Source organism: Stenella coeruleoalba (assembly GCF_951394435.1).
Source record: "Stenella coeruleoalba genome assembly, chromosome: 12".
Classification (NCBI taxonomy): domain Eukaryota; kingdom Metazoa; phylum Chordata; class Mammalia; order Artiodactyla; family Delphinidae; genus Stenella; species Stenella coeruleoalba.
This window is the reverse complement of record NC_137158.1, coordinates 84,105,809-84,124,756: the sequence shown is the minus strand read 5'-3', so window position 1 is coordinate 84,124,756 and position 18,948 is coordinate 84,105,809. Positions and strand designations below refer to the sequence as shown.

The 18,948-nt window shown below is 38.4% G+C and overlaps 2 protein-coding genes across 13 annotated transcripts in view; one reads left to right on the top strand and one right to left on the bottom strand.

Annotated features, from left to right (window-relative positions):
* Nucleotides 1-18,948, top strand: part of AGPAT4 (1-acylglycerol-3-phosphate O-acyltransferase 4) — a 1,412,586-nt gene that overhangs the window by 541,420 nt on the left and 852,218 nt on the right. The window lies entirely within an intron of this gene.
* On the bottom strand, nt 5,528-7,213 carry LOC307195252 (protein SET-like). The gene has a single exon (XM_079939227.1). It carries the CDS (start codon nt 7,127-7,129, stop codon nt 6,434-6,436), a length of 696 nt encoding a protein of 231 aa, XP_079795353.1. The 5' UTR covers nt 7,130-7,213; the 3' UTR covers nt 5,528-6,433.

The following is an 18,948-nucleotide window of genomic DNA, read 5'->3' as shown; positions in this document are numbered from 1 at the left end:
AAGCCCTGAAGCATGGAAGCTCTGAGATTCCCTGGGGCTCTTGAGATAGGATACTGGGAGTGTGCCAAAAGCTGTGTACCAAGCTAAACTGAAATAAATTGGACCATGGGGATATGGCATGGGGCACAAAAGAGCCTCTACTGAAGTCCACCCCTTATACTGCTCAGTTCTCCTGGGCTCCACATTAAGTTCACTTTGTCACTGATTGTTTTCAAGGGAGTAGCCTGTTGCAATCCCTAAAAATAGATTTAAGATAGGAGGCGTGGAAGTCCCCACTGCTGTACCTGGACTAAGGCCATAATTCATATTCATCAATAATCTTCAACATCCCCATTCTAGATTTCCTTCAACCTCAGCCAACACTTTAGCTGGAAGCTTTCTCACTTGGTGCATGACTCAGGCCTCCATTCCTGAGTGTCCAAGCCCTTGACAGACTATGGTAGCCTTCAGTTGAGTATTTACTGTTACTACCATATATAATCATCCACAGATGCCCAATGAATCTCCAGGTTCCAGATATACTCTGTCATGACGCCATTATGTAGTAGCAGTCCTAGGTTCTCATGATTCTCAGGGCTGATCATTTCTCCCAGTATAGTGACTCATTTCTTTTCCTGCTGCAGGCAGAGCTCTAAATGACCAGGTAGTTATCATAACTTCAGGATCAGTTGAGTCCTTACTCTGTCCTAGCTCAGGAACCAGGACCTCTCATAAGCAGTGCCAAGACTCGAGTGGATGAGAAGCATAAATTCTGTTAAGTCAGTCACTAGGAATCATGGTGAGAGGGGACAATTTCATTTTGACCTCTTGTTGCCCAGACCTTTTTATTCTAGTTTTTGGTGACACAACATCATGTATCAGTCACTGGTTCAATGAATATACAGTATCTTAGGAATACCCAACCTGTCCCTTAACTAAGTATTAGATAGACCCTTCCAACATCCTATTCGGTTGGCTGCTTTCATGTGATACAGCATAGAATTGAATCAATGAAATCTTTCATCCTACTTCCCACTGTTCCATTTCCTTCACCATTAAAAGAGTTCTTCGATTCCATGCAGTGGCATATGTGATCTCGTTTTGGTAAAGCAGGCATTCTGAGAGTGCTTGAATAGTGGAGCTGGCAGAGGCATTGATGTCAAGAAAAGCAAATTCTTATCTGTAGTATGAGCAATTCTGCTAAAGACGGGTTACCAACTCCTCCAGAGTAGAGGTTCCTATGTAATCAGCAACACTTTTAATTAATCCCAGGGCCTGGCTTTCTGCAAAGTGGACCTTTTGGCCCCAGACATGAGCTTTTTTAATGTTGTCAAGTAGACCCTTTCACTTTCACAGCTTGCCTTCATTTGTCCCTGAGAGCTGTGGTAGAATCATGTGTGCTAAGGGGATATGGCATGGGGTAGAAAAGGGTTTGTCACAGTCACTTGGCAAAATATTCAAACTCGTATTGTGGCACAGAAGCCCCAACCCCTATGATCTAGCCTTGTCCTCTTCTCTGATCCCACCAGAGACTCCACTGGAAGCTCAGCTTCATGTGGGAAAGGATTTGGTCAGTGTTGTTCACTTCCATACCTTCAGTATCTGGAACACACTATGGCCCTTGGTAAGTGCTAGAAATAGATATGAATGAATAAATCTTATAACCAAGCATTCCTTTGCTCGCTGTGTTCCAACCGCAACTGTCCTTCCTTCTGTTCTTCCAACTCAGAAGCTCATTCCCTCCTCGGGGGTCTCTGCATGAGCTACCCTGCCTGAAATGCCTTCCCTCAGACCTTGGAATGGGCAGCACCTCTTCATCACTCTGTGACCAACTTCAATATCACTTTCTCAGAGAAGTGTTTTTGGTCACCTGTTTTAAAGTGTCTCCTTCAATTACTTCTTAACACTTATTTATATTTTATAGTTTGGTATCATTTATGATTAGCTGAAATTGTCTTGTTAATTTGTTGAGATGATCTGTTTCCTCCTACTAGAGCAGAGTGTGTCTCCTATTTACAGCTGTTTCCCTTGTACCTTGACACTGACAACAATGCAAGGTACTCAATAAATATTTTATTAAATGGTTGAAGAGCACTATTAACTTAACTCATGAGGAAATACACTTCTTGTTGGAGGGTTTTGCCTTTCTTTGAAAAACCATGTGTTGCCCCAGTTGATTATTCTTCACCAAATATTTGGCAAAACTATTGAAAGTGATGCACTGTACTGTAATACCCTGGTCTTCCTATAGAACATTTTAATACCTAAGAATAATATGTGTACCAACCCATTCTTTCACACGGTGGCTAGTTGTATTGAGAGGGTTGTACATTTGGTCAATAACTCCCCAATTGGATGATTGCCTTTTTGCCCTAAAAGATGGATAGACATTTAGCATAGTCATTGGTCTAGTTGGGAGGCCTTGGTATTGAACACTCCATGAAGAAGCATTTCCAACCTGCACATTGTAGAGTTCAGATTAGGGAACAATTAATCTCCCTCTGTAAACACTAAGAAGGAACTCACTTAGGCTCTCAGCCACACTTCCTTGTTATGGAGAGAATCATCACCTCAGTCATCATGGTGTCCCACTTGGCTTTCTTCCCCTGTTTCATAATCCTTAAACCTCTTTTTTTTTTTCCCTCTCTCTCTCTCTTTACATTCGGAAGCCTTTTTTAAGGAACTCTGCAGTGTACCAGGAGATGGGATTTCTAGGTTATATTTAGCTATTCACACTGTGAGGTTCTCCCTTCACACTTGGTCTAGCTTCCCATGCATAGAAAGCTACAATAACCTTTTTCTTCTCCCAGATAGACAAGCTAATTACTTCTCTTGTTCGTCTTTATGCACAGTCTTTTCCGTAAAATATATTTAGGTTTCTTTGGGGTTATTGCATTTTTTCCCTTCAGTGTATTTTTCTTATTCGTGTCTGCATGTTGTCATAATCACCTTTTTAAAAAAATGAATAATTATATAAGATATTTTGGGGGTTTCTATATTCTTGTTTCAGAGGCTTGATTTATAAATAGCTTCTTTTTTGCTGAGCTTTTTATGAGTATCAATTTTTAAAATGTGCTTTCAACTGAAGTTGTTAAACCTATTGAAACATAGACTTTAGTTCTCTGAAGATCTAGATTTTACTTGCTGTCAATGCAACTAAACCTCAGTCTTTGCCATCCTGAGCAGCATTTAACAGTACTCAGCCTTCTGCATATATGCAAAGATTTGAGTCCCTAAGTCTTAAGACCTCATTTACTCAGTCATTCACAGTGAAGTATATATCAAATGAAACGAACCAGCTAGTTTCTAAATGTGTGCAGCTCCAGAAAGAAGCATACATTTTTATTAGCTAAAATCATACGAGACTAAATCATACCAAAACTACATACTAAAATCATATAAAACCAATCTTTTGAAGACAAAGGGGACTTTAACACCTACTTTTTCCACACACAGATTTGTTCTGCGTCTGGTTCCAGTGAAAGCTGACTATTTCTTACGAACTCTAGACTAGTTAAGTTAGAAATGGCTTACATTGTTGATGTTGACGTTGTTCCTGTTCCAGTAGGAGTACATTACAGAGGGCAAGATCGACATCAGAAATGGCGCATTTTAATGGATTTCTAAGAAGAGAAACAGTTGTAGATATTCACTGATGCAAATAACAGTGATGTAAAGCTGGTCATTTGTTTTCTTTTATTTAAAAAAATATTAAAATGATCCAAGGAGAGTGAAAATCAGGGTCAGTCCCTGCATGTCCAGTCTGAGCTCTATTTGAGGGCTTTCATGAATCAAATCTGCAAGTCTAAACCTGATACTTGGTTTTAAGGGTTAAGTGTACCTAAAATAATAATGTTAAAGTGATCAGACATTTTTGTGTAGAATAAAAATGTCTGTTGTTAGTTCCATTCTGTCTTATTTTGGTATGGTGAAGCAGGACCAACTAAAGCAGTATTAATTTCAGTCAAATTGAATAGAATGGCAAGGCTATGAGATAAACTGGGAAACTGAACAAACAGGATCCAAATAACAGTCCTTTGAAGTGAAAATTACTAGCATCGCTGCCGTAAAGTGTAATGTGCCCCTTAGCCTAATCTGCTTTCAGAAAAATAAGCCTGCTTCTTTTCCTTGTGAAACAAGGAAGTAAGGTTGGAGATGAAATGGACGGGAGTGTGAGAAGCTGTGCAGTGGAGGGATCCAGAGGGAAGAGAACAAGCATTTCCTTTCTGGGGGAAAGTCATTTATCAGAGAATAATGACTGAGTCCTGGTACTGTAGATCAGTGGTTCCTGGACGTGTGGATTTTTTTTCAAAATTATATTTTGAAAATTTTCAAATATACAGAAAAGTTGAAAGAATTGTACAGTGAACATTCATATACACAGGACCTAGATTCTGCAATTAATATTTTATTGTACTTTCTTTGTTACCTAAATATCCATCTATCTATCTCTAGTCACTTACCAATCTGTCTTGGTTTTGAGGCATTTTAAAGTAAATTAGAGACATGATTACATGTCATCTCTAAATACATTGCTACATAATGAACACCACTATGTAGAGTTCAATACTTGTGTATCATTTGCTTTTTTTAAGTATATATATATATTTTTTAATAGATCTTTATTGGAATATAATTGCTTCACAACACTGTGTTAGTTTCTGTTGTACACCAAAGTGAATCAGCCATATGCAGACCTATGTCCCCATATCCCCTCCCTCTTGAGCCTCCCTCCCATCCCCCCTATCCCACCCCTCTAAGTCATCGCAAGGCACCAAGCTGATCTCCCTTTGCTATGCTGCTGTTTCCCACTAGCTAACTATTTTACATTCGGTATAGTATATATGTCAATGCTACTCTCACTTCGCCCCAGCTTCCCCCTCCCACCCCATGTCCTCAAGTCCATTCTCTATGTCTACATCTGTATTCCTGCCCTGCAACTAGGTTCATCAGTACCTTTTTTTTTTTTTTTTTTTAGATTCCATGTATATGCATTAGCATACAGTATTTGTTTTTCTCTTTCTGACTTACTTCACTCTGTATGACAGACTCTAGGTCCATCCACCTCACTATAAATAACTCAATTTCATTTCTTTTTATGGCTGAGTAATATTCCATTGTATATATGTGCCACATCTTCTTTATCCATTTATCTGTCAATGGACACTTAGGTTGCTTCCATGTCCTGGCTATTGTAAATAGTGCTGCAATTAACATTTGTGGTACATGTCTCTTTTTGAATTATGATTTTCTCAGGGTATATGCCCAGTAGTGGGATTGCTGGGTCATATGGTAGTTCTATTTTTAGGTTTTTAAGGAACCTCCATACTGCTTTCCATAGTAGCTGTATCAATTTACATTCCCACCAACAGTGCAGGAGGGTTCCCTTTTCACCACACCCTTTCCAGCATTTATTGTTTCTAGATGTTTTGATAATGGCCATTCTGACCGGCATGAGGTGAAACCTCATTGTAGCTTTGATTTGCATTTCTCTAATAATTAGTGATGTTGAGTGTCTTTTCATGTGCCTCTTGTCCATCTGTATGTCTTCCTTGGTGAAATGTCTATTTCGGTCTTCCGCTCATTTTTTTTTTTTTTTTTTCATTAGGAGACTTTTATTTTAAAAGTGTCATCTTAAACTGCAAGGATGTCCGTTAAACATCACAATTAAACATGCCAAAGGAGAAGCCATGTTGTCGAAATGCCCACTTAACCCACCCAAACATCTCAAACCCACCCTTTGCTGACCTTCTATAATCCCATTTTTTTAAGTTTTTTTTTTTCTTTTTTTAAACAAGAGAAAGTAGACAGATGCATGTTGGTAAATGCTAACTGTCCATATTCACATAGAGACACAGTGTAATCTCTGAGCCCAGTATACAGAGAAAGGAGGAGAAAAACTAGAATTCTATGCACTACTACACAGGGACCTAGCACCCTCCAGCTTCCAGTAGAGCTAAGGGAGCAGAAGGTTTTTCTTTTTTCCCACAGAGCATGGTGGTGTTGATTCCATAAAGTTTTTGTTGAGACAGGAAGGGATAAAAATGAATTTGGAACAGAAAGGGGTAAAGATTCTTTTCCCACTGAATTCTGCTCAAGGTATTTCCCCCCAAAATAAGTTGTGAGCCATGGTATAAAGGAGAAAAGAGACCTCAAAAACAGGGCAACTGAGCACAAGAGGAGGAGGAGAAAAAAAAAAAAAAAGACTGCAACTTGCTCCCAGGGACTGGAGAAAATTAACAGAGGAAGGTGGGAATCCATCAGTGTTCCATTAGTCATCTTCTCCTTCATCTTCCTCTCCTCCCTCCCCCTCATCATCATCTTCATCTTCTTCACCTTCAGCCTCATCCCCTTCTTCATCAATATCTTCCAATCCTTCTTCCTCTTCATCATCATCATCATCTTCTTCTCCTTCCCTTTCCTCATCATCCGTGTCCAGAACCAAGTAGTACTGTTATGGATTTGGCCAAATATCATCTTTGATGACCTCTCCTAACTCATCTGCACCTGCATCAGAATGACCAGTAAAGCAGGTGAAGAAGCTTTCTGGGTCCTCATGCTGTCTCTTCCTGCTGGCTTTATTCTGAGTTTGACTTGAACGTTTTGTCACATCCTTTCCGGATTTCCATTTGATTTCAGTGGACTTTGAAGATGGATCACCACTCTCATTCAGATGAAATTCTTTGGAGAGAACTTTATTTTCAGAGTAAGGGTTTTCATCAAAATAAACATCTATTCTGTAACCTGATTTAATATCTTCAAATTCTGTCACTTCGACTCTTGTCATATAATGCAGCGCCTCTTTGTCCTCCTCCTCAAGCAGTGCAGACACTTGTGGATGGTTAACAAATGTTGTTACCCAAAAATGTGGGGTTTTGGTGAACAATTCCGACCTCTTCTGAAAAAATGGTTGGCGGAGTTTGTTATATTTCTGTTCTACTTTCAAAATCTCCTCACTGGCTTGTTCGTTAAGTCTGTCTATTTCATTTTGTACGTCATCAATGTGTTCAATTGCTTCTTGCTGTTCTTTTTCTTCCTTCGGCAAGTTCGGAGAAGCAGGCGTTTCCTCTGCCCTGCAGTCAGGAGTCCTTCTCGGTTTCTTCGGGTTCTTTGCTTGGGGTGGAAGTGAAGACTGGTGTTCGGGGGCCATGCTGGGAGAAAAGCCAAGAATCCACGCAAGGGAAGAAGCTCGTACCAGGAGCTCTGAGAACTCTTCCGCTCATTTTTTAATTGGATTGTTTGGTATATCTTTCCAGAATCTTTCGTATATATATTAGATGCCAGTACTTTGTTAGATATATGTTTTATGACTATTTTCTGACAGTCTGTAGGTTGTTAATTCATTTTCTGTATATCATCTTTTGCTGAAGAGACATTTTAAATTTATTACTCTTTTATAGTTATTGCTAGCGTCTGTCAAAGAAACCTTTGCATAATCTCAAGTCATAAAATATTCTCCTATGTTTTCTCGTAGACGTTTTATAGTTGTGGCTTTTCCGTTTATATTTAGGATCCAGCTCATGTTAATTTCACTACGGTGTTAGGTATGCATACCTATATGGATATGCACTCATTCCTTTCCCCTTGGTTGACTTTGTTCATCAAAATCAAATACCCACGTATGTTTAGGTCTATTTCTGGGCTCTAGATTCAAACTAACACCATTTCTGTATAAGGACACAGTAGAGGTATCATTAGTAATACTTGACAACTTTGAGTTTTGACATGATACCCTCAATAGATTTTCCAGGACCTTTGACATAAAGATCTGGAATTCCCAGCATAGGAGTATATTGCATAGAAAATACTTAGTTTCTAATATTATTTGTAAAAATTAATGTTACTTTTTTGTGGTAGAAATATCCCTCCACCGTCTTCATAAACTTGGTGGAAAACTTCAGACGACACATAAGCTTCTAATGTTGTTCTATAACTTACAAGCCTTTCTGCTATATTTCACTGTAATAAACATTTCAGTGTAAATACAATTTCTGAATTCCAAATGATGTCACTTTTTAAGATTTCTTTTGTTGTATAACAAAATTCCAGAGTACCAAATAATTAGGGCGTTCCCATGCATAGCATTCACACTCTACATATAAAAAGTACAGGGCTTCCCTGGTGGCGCAGTGTTTGGGAGTCCGCCTGCTGATGCAGGGGACACGGGTTCGTGCCCCGGTCCGGGAAGATCCCACATGCCGTGGAGCGGCTGGGCCCGTGAGCCATGGCCGCTGAGCCTGCACGTCCGGAGCCTGGGCTCCGCAACAGGAGAGGCCACAACAGTGAGAGGCCCGCATACCGCAAAAAAAAAAAAAAAAAAAGATTGTCCACTCGAAAACTTCTTTTGATAAATACTAATTAGCAAGTTTTCTATGACCATTGTAAAATAACAACTGTTACATGTCTACTTGATTTGCCCTAGCATTTCCACAACTAGTCTTCCATACTTCAGCAACAATCTCATCCATTTCTAAATGGGCATACTTTCTCAACCTCACATAACTTATTCATCTTTAAATGCCCTTTCACATTAATAATGTCTCTTTCATTTTCATCTTAGTTTCACATGCGTACATTCTTAAATGTTTGTCAGTCACTGAGCAGGGCTATTCTTCCAGGACAGTGGGGTTGGTTTAATTGGGATGCAAAGCTTGTAGCTGCATAGGGCAGGCACGTGAAGCCTCATTCCAAATTTGTGGGTGCAGAGCAGATGCCGGGCACCAGGGGCAATGGTAGACTGTTGTAGAGTGGATACAAATGTGCACAGCACTCCCTCTCTTTCACTCACATTCTCCCCTAGACAGCACTATTGGACCGAACTCTGCTTTCTAAAGGCATCATGCCACGCTGTGGGGCTGCTCCAGGCGGTGCAATGTGTTATGATGCTTTTCTAGATTACTGTTCTGCTTAAAACTCATTTTTAAAAGAATGATTTCCTGACTGTTCCCATATAGTCAGTAGGAATTCTGTGCAGACGTTTTATCACTCAGATGTGGAAAGCATTACCTGTTTTTCTCTTTCCTCTGTTTCTGTTTTCTCTGGCTAAAAGTTATAGTACAAGTTATATTTTTTCCCTCTTTATACCCTGTAGTATTTATGGATTTCCAGAATGTCCCTTTGGCTTAAAATGAAGCAGTATGTTATACAGATTAGGAGCTATAATTGTTAGGAAAATGCTATAGGGCTTTTTAGCAAGTTACACATCACATTTGATTAATGAGAAATAATGGTAGACAGCATTCTTTATAGAGAAAATGTATTTATCATATTTCTTTCCTTAAAATAGATGTGATTTAACAGGTGAAATGTCCTGTGATTCCTCTCCTTCACGCAGACATAAAATTGATAGCCTCTTCCATATGGAAAAGAGTATGACATACACAGGAAGTTAGAGACATTGACATAATTGTCTTCAAAGTACAGACAGGCCTGGCTCTTTGAGAAATTTTAAGTCGGTATTCACTCTATGAAATGATGGAACATAAATGAATAATAATATTCCCGAGGAACTGTAGTCATATGAGGAACTTTCTTTAATGTAAGTTGCTAAGATTTAGGGAGAATCATTTGTGTATTTGTTTGTTTTGTATGTTAACAAGTTTTATGTTTGCATACAAGGAAGAAGTGTCTCATGGAGATAATATATTACAAATTATGTTTCAGTTATAATGGTTGATTTAGTGAATTTTTTAAATTGAAGTATAGTTGATTTACAATGTTGTATTCTTCTGTACAGCAAAGCAACTCAGTTATACAAACATATACATTCTTTATATATACATATAATATTATATGCATACATATTTATATTCTTTTCCATTATGGTTTAAATACAATTTTATCTCTACTTAATCAAAGCTTGTTGATTGCCTTTGAGAGGATAATATTCTGCCTGTGTTAGGCAAGCATTCGTAGATGGTGCACACTGCCTTCCCAGGGCCTATTTGCTGTTGTATACCAAGCGTCCTGGTCCAGTGTCCCCATCACACTCTGCAGAGGATTGTGCTCTCACCCATTCTGTAAGGAGACCTTGTGTGCTCACATGGTCAGACGTGGCAGACTCCGTGGATAAACCTGTGAGCTTTAGTAGTGAGGTACTTGAACCTAGCCAGACTTCTCTCATACAGTCTCCTCCTTGGAACCTGGGAAAAGAGCTAATGCTGGAGTAATGTATCCTCCCTCAAAGTTGAATTGGGTGGGTCAAGAGCCACCCTGTCCTCTCTACTGGAGGGATTCTGACACTCATTCTTGGGAGAGCTCTTCCTTAGCTTGGTCCTTTTGTTACCTCTGCTCGACAGAAAGTACCATCTTAAGGGATAGTTCCTTAAGTTCCAGCATGGTCAGATGCTTCAAATAGTTCTCAGTAAACTGGATAAACAAATAACAATTGTCCCAATTTGGGAACTTTTAGGGGCATTTGGGGATATCTCTTATGGTGAATTGTTCCAGGATAATTAAAGATACTTTCCTGGAGACATTTTTCTTCTAAATAACAAGTTACTTTGGGAAAATCTAACTGATCATTCTATTATGCCTTGTGATTCTTGTTAGTAAGCCCATAAAAGTATAAATAATCACAGCAAAACTGCAGACAGCAGGAATTCTAGTCACTGGCAGAGATGATGCCAAATGAGTGCAATGTGATTCCTCTGGAAGATCCAAATCCTGAAGGTGTCCTCACTACATTTTGTGGAATGTACAACTTCATATTGATATATTCAGTTGCAAAATAATGTCATGGGGAAAACAAGACATGCAGATATTCATGGGTCTTAGGAAACCATTCATCTCTCTCACTGGAACCTGAATATTAAGTCTAGAACCTTCCTTATCCCTACAACATCCATTTACCCCATAAAGTGACCTATTTATATTGCCATTAAGCCATCCTTAAGATTCTATTTTGTCACTAATGATTAACAGTTAGTTTCCTAGATTAAATACATTTCCTAGATTATATTTTTAGAGAGAATATATAAGCTTGATTAAAATGTCAATCCAGTAAATATTAATCTTATTCCTACTATGTGCAAATTACTCTGCTGAGTGCACTAGAGAATAAGAATGTAAGTAGTACCAAGTACCTGTCTTCATGGTATTTGAAAATCTAGTGATTGGGAGCAGTGCATAAATAAGGGTAACGTAAAGAAAACTATGGCCACTTCCATAAGGTAAGCATTAAGTACTATTGCATTTTAGAAAAGGAGTGCTCACATATGAGCATCGATGTAATGCTCATAGGTGATTACTAAATAAAAGGGAGTATTTAAGATGGACTCAGAAGATAAGTAGAATTTAATGGCTAGAGATGTGCAAGGCAAAGGCATTGAGATAGCAAATCATCTGATGTTTTTAAATGCAGAGCCTCTAAGGATGAGTATGGGAGAGTAATAGGAGGTACAAATGCACAGGTAGGTGGTCTAGGGTTAGGGCTAGGGTTAGGGTTAGAGTTAGAGTTACTGTGGATGGCCCTGAATGCCAGCATGGAAACTGACCTTAATCTGGTTATTAGAGGAGAGCTAATGACCATTCATGAACAAAGGAATGGTGTGAAGCCACTGTGCTCTCGCAGGAACACACTAGCTTGGGACTGGAATATGGACTGCAGAGAGGAGGAGACAGAGGAGACTGCTAATGTGGGCCTAGTGGGAAGACTATAGTAGTCCCAGCAACAGGTAACAGGGACCAGGAATCGTGTTTTTAGGAACTGAGTCGCACAAGAAGGGGGCAGAAGAGAGATGGTCATGTGCAAGTCAAGGAAGTCAAGTCAGAAAAGAGGGGATGGGCAACCAAATTCTAAGGGGAATGTTTGCAAGAAGAGGTGCCTAAAGAAGACATTTTAAAAAATTCTCCTAGATGGTCCATAAGATTTAAAATGTCACCATGTGTAAAATGGTTGCAGAATATTTTAGTTCCTTCTCTACATCAAATAATACACATTAACCATAATTCTGGATTGTATTTAATATCCACATGAATTAATATGCATGAGAGGGCAGGCTCGAAGCAAGTTCAAATTTTATCCAGACATATAACCTCAAGTTTCATACATTGCTTTTCAGTGGGACACTTCTCTTGCTCAAGTAGGTGGTAAGCTTCTGAAATGTAGATGTTCTTTTCTTCTTGTAGATACCAGAACAGTGCCGAAAGTGAGCAAGCAGTAAACGCTTCATGATTCATTTATAGTTAAATAATTGTGATAAGTAGAACAGGTATTTGTGTTCTTTTCTGCTTTTATGCAATCACAATGACTTTGCTCACTTAAAACTTTGGCCTTTTACACTTGCACAGGATAAGAATCCTGTTTTAATGAGGTTAGAAAGGTAAGAGCAGCATATTTTCAATATTCAGAATCACTGTGATGGGAAACAGAGGTGCAGCATGTACTATTTCCTGAGGAGAAAGTAGAAACCAACCATTGAGACAGAAAACTGATTTAAATTAATTAATTTTTATCATCTTTATTGGAATATAATTGCTTTACAATGTTGTGTTAGTTTCTGCTGTATAACAAAGTGAATCAGCTCTATGTATACATAGATCCCCATATCCCCTCCCTCTGAGTTTATTATTTTAAACTATATGATAGATCACATCTGTAATCCAGAAAAAACCTTCCTAATGGTATTCCTTTTTAAAATTTTAGTTATTTAGCAGAACCTTGTATTATATTACCTAGGTTTAATCAACTAAATAGAAATTATTAGAAAAATCTGTTACATTCTGACAATTATATTCTGGTCCATGAGTTGGCTTCTAATAGATGATCAAAATCAATAGACTTCTAGCAGGGAATCGCAAGGAAAAATATCATGGAAGAGTTTAATATTAAATCACATATTACATTAAGAAATTAATACAAATTCTCCTTATAAAATGCAAGCTTTTGATAAAATACAGAGACCACTAAAACCTCAAGTCCACAATATACATGATAGCAAAAGTAAGAAATTGAATAAGGCTACAATTTGAGGGAATGAAAAGCCGTAACTTTTTGATTGTTTCTTGATTCAAGACATCTAACCAGTTTTGCATTATGGTCTCAGAAATATCTGGTAAAACTGTTGTAGAACATTTTGAAATTAATTTAATCTACTTTCTGTGTAATAGTGCATTTTTACATTATCAAATTACAAATTATCCTGAAAGAGCATAATCTAGGCCTTTGGGATGTCTTTTGAATTTCCTCTGTACTAATTAAATTTCCTAAGCATTTATGGAGTACCTCTTATGTGCCAAGCCATTTGGTATATTCTTATGATACAGAGATCAATCGTGTTTTTCTCTGTGCCCTTAGAGTCCACCTTCTAGCAGGAACAGCTGTTTGGTAAAGCACTTCTAGAGAGAATGAGATCTACTTGCCACATATGAGGCATGACCAGAATGCATTACTAACCTTGATGAGGAAGTAGATCATTCCTGTAGGAGGAAGTAGGAGAGTTAAATTAGGAGGGAGAGGAGCAAGGTATAACGGTACTCCGTAAAAACCAAACAAAACCAACAACTAGCATGAAGTCTGAAGCTCCACGATTTTTTCGGGATTCACGGAGGCGCTCTTGGAGATGGTGCATTGTTTGCAAATGTGTGTGGGACAGAGGTTTGGGAGAAAAAGTCAAGAGATAATAGAATTAAAAGGAGAGCAGAAAGGGGACCTAGGATGGGGAAGCAAACATACAGCCCCCAAATGAGTTGGTAGTAGATGTTTTAAATCAGCCAGATTAAAATGTATCGTGAGGTTTAAAATGATTCCTGATTGCTAACTCAATAATTTAATCCTTTTCAGTTCTACCATGAAGAAATAATTCGAAATGGCATCAAAGATTAATGCATAGAGATTTTCACAAAATGTTATTCACAACCAGGAAGTACTAGAGACAACCCAAGCATGAAAGGGATGGAATGATTAAGCAAGCAAGTTTCCAAATAGGGCCACATGGTCTGGAGACTTTACAAACCACACATTCCTGACGTCCAGCTCTGTACCACCTGTGGAGAAAGGGAGGGAAAATTCTCCGCCTATCTTGAGTAATCTTACTTTTGGATGATTGGATGTAATTCCATCAAATAGTTCTGTTTTAGTATATTTGCCAATCAATATAAGGATGTAAATATTCAAAATATTGAGCTTAACGAAGGAAAAAGATCTAGGGGAAGGAGCATATTTGTGACTCATCTTACTCTTCCTGGCCAGTCCTCTCCCCACTTTTATTTATCGTAGATAAATCAAATCAAAGAATCATTGAAGGGTCCTGGTTTCCTTCAGCCCCTTACATACTGTAGACTTCATACATTCTTCTATACATACTATTGAAAACTGTTTTATTGTCACTTAACACCTTTTGGTTTTAGTTCCTTCTTTAATTGAATTTGTATTTCCTTTGGTTCTTTTTTCTTTTGTTGCTGAGGACTTAGCCAGGTCTGAAGATTTACAGAATGTGGCTCGTGTGATGAGCTTTGAAAATGGCTTCTTAGGATGGATGAAGGGAAGTTTTCCCAATAATTGAGATTGCAGTCAGTGTTTCAGTCCTTTGAGATCGTTCAGTTCTGTTCTTTTCTGCTTGATAGACTTTACCTTGAACGTTAGAAGATTTCATCCATGAAACTTATGAGATTCTACCTGGTGCCTTTCAAGTTGAAATTCAGTATTAGTTCTGTCTATACTCCTGGCAGGCAAACAGAGCTTCTTAAAAAGAAAATTCAAATACAATCCCAAATTCTCTGATGAGAGTAGATAGGAATTTTCATGGAACAGATCTGTATGAGCAGAATCAGGATTGATTTTCCCCTGACTTACTTGACTATTTAAATTAATTTTCACTTGATTGTTTTTTTGTAATTAAAGTAGTGATGCCAAAATATCAGACGTTTGATGACTAAGAGCTGTGTAGTTGAAGAAGACAGTGTTAAAGAATAGTAAGCCTGTGCCAGGAGATAAATGCTACGTTTTATTCATCTCCCTGACGGAAAGTAATTTTTCTGTGCAAACAACTAAGTCATTTTGTTAATGATTTACTGAAAAGTTCATAAAGGATTTTGAAGAAGACTTCATCATCTGAAATCTAGAATTAGCATCCTTCATTTTAATATCTTACTGTGTGAAATAGGCTGTACTCTTACGTAATCATGAAAGAGTATTTGCCAAAGGAAGAAAAAATGTCTATATGTCAAGTTTCCATAAATATAAAAAAAATAAAAATCATTGTGCCCTATTAAGAAAGAGACTATGAGTTTATAAGGAAAATAAAACAGGTTACTTCAATTAGTTTTTACTACTTTGGTCAGTTCTGATGCATAAATAACCAATTGTTTTTCTCTTCTGTTTTATATAACAATTTTTTAGACGCATCAAAAGTTAATAACAGTGAGGAGATAGACAAAGCAGTTCAACAAAAATAACAGGTGTTCAGGACAACAAATAGGACTTGTCCAGTGCCCTCTCCTAAAAACATACTCCATCTTATTTCAGTCCTTTTACTCTAGTTCTAGTGTCACTAGAGTTAAGGACTTTCAGTATTTTCTTAATATATTAACATTTTTTGTAAGGTACCACTTAAAAAGCAGTCCTCTCAGAAACCTATATTGCAAGATTTGGGGGCTGAATTGAAATGAATTTTTTATTCCTTATAAAAGTGAAACAAAATTTTCAAGCATTTTCTTACTTTTTTTCCTCCCAGTTCTTCTCAGCTTTTTTTGTTGCTTACTTAGGGTATCCCTGTTATGTTGAATGAGTCACAGTGCAGGGTAGGTAGAAATCAGAATACACAGAGGAGACAGATGTGTCTTCAGAGGCGTTGGCCTATAACCAGCATTTTCCAGACTCTGATGGGAAGAGTACCAGCTCCTCAGTGTGCCCTCTCTAAAGGGTTTCATGGTCAAATAAATTTAGAATGTGCTTTACACTATTTTCCAGTCTTGGACATCTGCAATCATGTTAGCATTCTAAAAGCTCTATTTCATTTTTAAAGTGTTGATTCCTATTCATTTATAGATTTCATAATCCATGAATAAGTTGCAAATTGCAGTATAAAACTACACTGTCCTGGACAATAATGTAGAGTCATGACTGTCCTCAGCATTACCTGCTTATTCTTTCAGTGTCTTCACCTCATATTCCCTTAAGTACTGAGTCTTCATTCCTCCCAAAAGGGTCACTTATTACCAAGAAATACATATTGTGTTTCTCCAATATGTATGTGAAAGAACTATAAACTGCTGCGCCTGATTATTTGATCATTTACATCAGTTTTCACCTAATTTCAATGAGCTTGGTTAAGGTGATGGGGCTGACTAGTCTAGGAGTGATGGGGGAAAAATTAAAAGCTAAATTATGATGCTGCCTTGTTAGGGAGATTATTGTAGACTAGTCAAGAAGGGTGTTATGGAGAACACTGTGATTCAGCTGAGTCTAGAAGCACGAGGCAAACTGAAGGAGAATTAGGGAGAATTTGGAGAACTGAGGTGACACACATCCTGGGAGATTGGCTAACTCTGTGAGTCAGTCACAGCAAGACCACAAAAAGCTCCCTGAGTGGTGTTTGCTTTTGGAAGGATAATATGTAGTTCCCTGGCATGAGTCACTTGGTGCAGGTCAGTCAAGGAAGAGCTTTTCTCAGAACCTCTCCAGTCCTACCATCTAGCAGCCACTAATTATACCTTGGGAAAAAGTGCTCTTGTCCCTAGGAGCTCCTGAGAAACCCTCATTATACAAAATCCCTTAGTTGTAATGGATCCCCAGCGTATTAAACCTAGGGATACCTAAAGCATTACAATTATCTGATTTTTTCTGCTTAATAATGTTCCACAGAAGAACTTTTTTTTTTTTTTTTTAGCGGTACACGGGCCTCTCACTGTTGTGGCCTCTCCCGTTGCAGAGCACAGGCTCAGGACGCGCAGGGTCAGCGGCCATGGCTCACGGGCCCAGCCGCTCCGCGGCATGTGGGATCTTCCCGGACCGGGGCACGAACCTGCGTCCCCTGAATCGGCAGGCAGACTCTCAACCACTGCGCCACCAGGGAAGCCCAGAACTTTTTATCTTAGTAAACTAATCAATGTAAATTAATTATCATGTATCTAAGCATAGGCAGTGTTTATTATGTCTCATACACTTTTCATCTTATAGAAATAGATTCTTGCTCTATGTGAGGAAAAAATTGCTTTCAAATTAAACACATTATGTCATTTGAAGATACTTTTATCTTCATAACTTTTTTCATTCTCTCTCTCTCTTTTCTTAAAGTGGGATAAGACAGAAGCCTGTGTCCATTGGTTATGGTCCATGGTGAATTTTTTTTTTTTTTTTGTAAGACTGTGTGTTTCCAAAAGGAAAATTCCTCTGTCATTCTGAAAATAGTCTCAGGCATTAAAATATCACGTTCTAAAATGTCGTTAATTCTCTTTTCTTGTGGCTGCTCAGTTTTCTTGTGAAAGGCTTCAATGGACTAGATAAAAGGAGGGGAAAATCACTTTTCGCCTAAACCTTATAGCTTCCACAAGAAGCTATTCTAAGAAAGGGCCTGGGAGGTGGAGGATTGAGAAGCTGCAAATATGGAGAAAGAGACTGGCATATGTTTAAATCATATGTTTCTGAAGTTTGAGCATGAAATTTCATTTTAGAAGAAGTTGCCCTTGGGAAAAGAGGAATGAAGTGCTGGGCACCTGTTTGTCTGATGGCAACCAAGCTTGAGACAAACTCTGGGCCAACCGGGTTGCCCACCTGTGCTGCCAAAATACCCTCAGATTCAGCTCTGAGTGCGAACGGCGTGTGTTTCCTGAAGATTAGTGAAGAGGCAGTAGAAGGTTCAGGTCACCTACGGAATCTTCTAAGCCCCAGTGCTCTCCAATATTCCAGCCATCTCTGCTTTTCTTCCTTTCTCTCTCTATTCTAACCTTAGAATCTCCTCTGCTCTCTCGTTTGCTTCACACAGATCTTCACTAGTGGCTTCTATAAGCTTTGCCAGTTTCTTTTACTTTTATTAGAAACTCGATTATATTATATAGTCCTCAGTCTCAGGTGACATTTGAGTGTTTTTATAGATTCAACCACCATGAATTAAAGCTCTGTAATTGTTTGACTTACTCCATCTGATGTGGGAAAAAAGAATAAACGAAACTGGACAGTTTCCTTAAAATAGGTAAATAGTTCACAATTTCCAGTCTGTATCAAGCATGAGCAAACCAGAGCTGCTTGAACATTTCCTCCATTCCTGGTATCTAGACAACAGGGCATTTTACCTTGACAAAGGCTGGCAGGCAAAGCTCTAACTCAGTTCAGTCTTTCTTTACATCATTTGAATGACATGTTAATGAGCCTTTGTAAAGGCAGGACCCAAATATGATTGTGCTGGATTTATTTTTCCCCAGTGCAGATCTTTTGCAAAATCCCTGCTGGGCTGCATTTCTTCTGGAGTGTGTCTTTTTTCAGAATAACAGCTTGATGTTCTTTTCACCTGAAACGGATACTGCCAGGGGGCTCCGTGCTCTAGAGCAGGCCTATAATAACAAGGCCTTGGTGTGGGGAGCCATGGAGATTTTGCCCTCAGGAACTAATTTACGCTCTCAAACTCTTGGGACAGCATATAAATCAGGAGTGAAAAATAGCAGAAACAGAAGAGCCCCCAAACTCAAATATTTTAAATTCACATTAAAAACATTTTGACAGTTTCTCCTAAGGATAAATTTGTACATTACAGATTTACCCATACTTGAGTTATAGCTGCAATGGGTCCTTTTCACTGTCATCGTCCATCAGGTAATTTTTAAAATATCCTCTATTTCTGAACTTACTGACATGTTTATTTTCTTTAAAGGACACTGCCATTACAGTGGGTTTGTTCGGTATTGGAAATGTTGCAAGAAGCTAGTTCACTGAATTCCCATTGTATTTCACTGATTCAAGGAATCTACATTTTAGGAGGTAGAATCTATCCAAATGCTATACTTTGGGGATAAGATGCCTATGATAAAACCCAT

Bases quoted from the DNA above. Each gene is read 5' to 3' on its own strand.
- LOC307195252 (XM_079939227.1), bottom strand. From the start codon at position 7,129: ATGGCCCCCGAACACCAGTCTTCACTTCCACCCCAAGCAAAGAACCCG.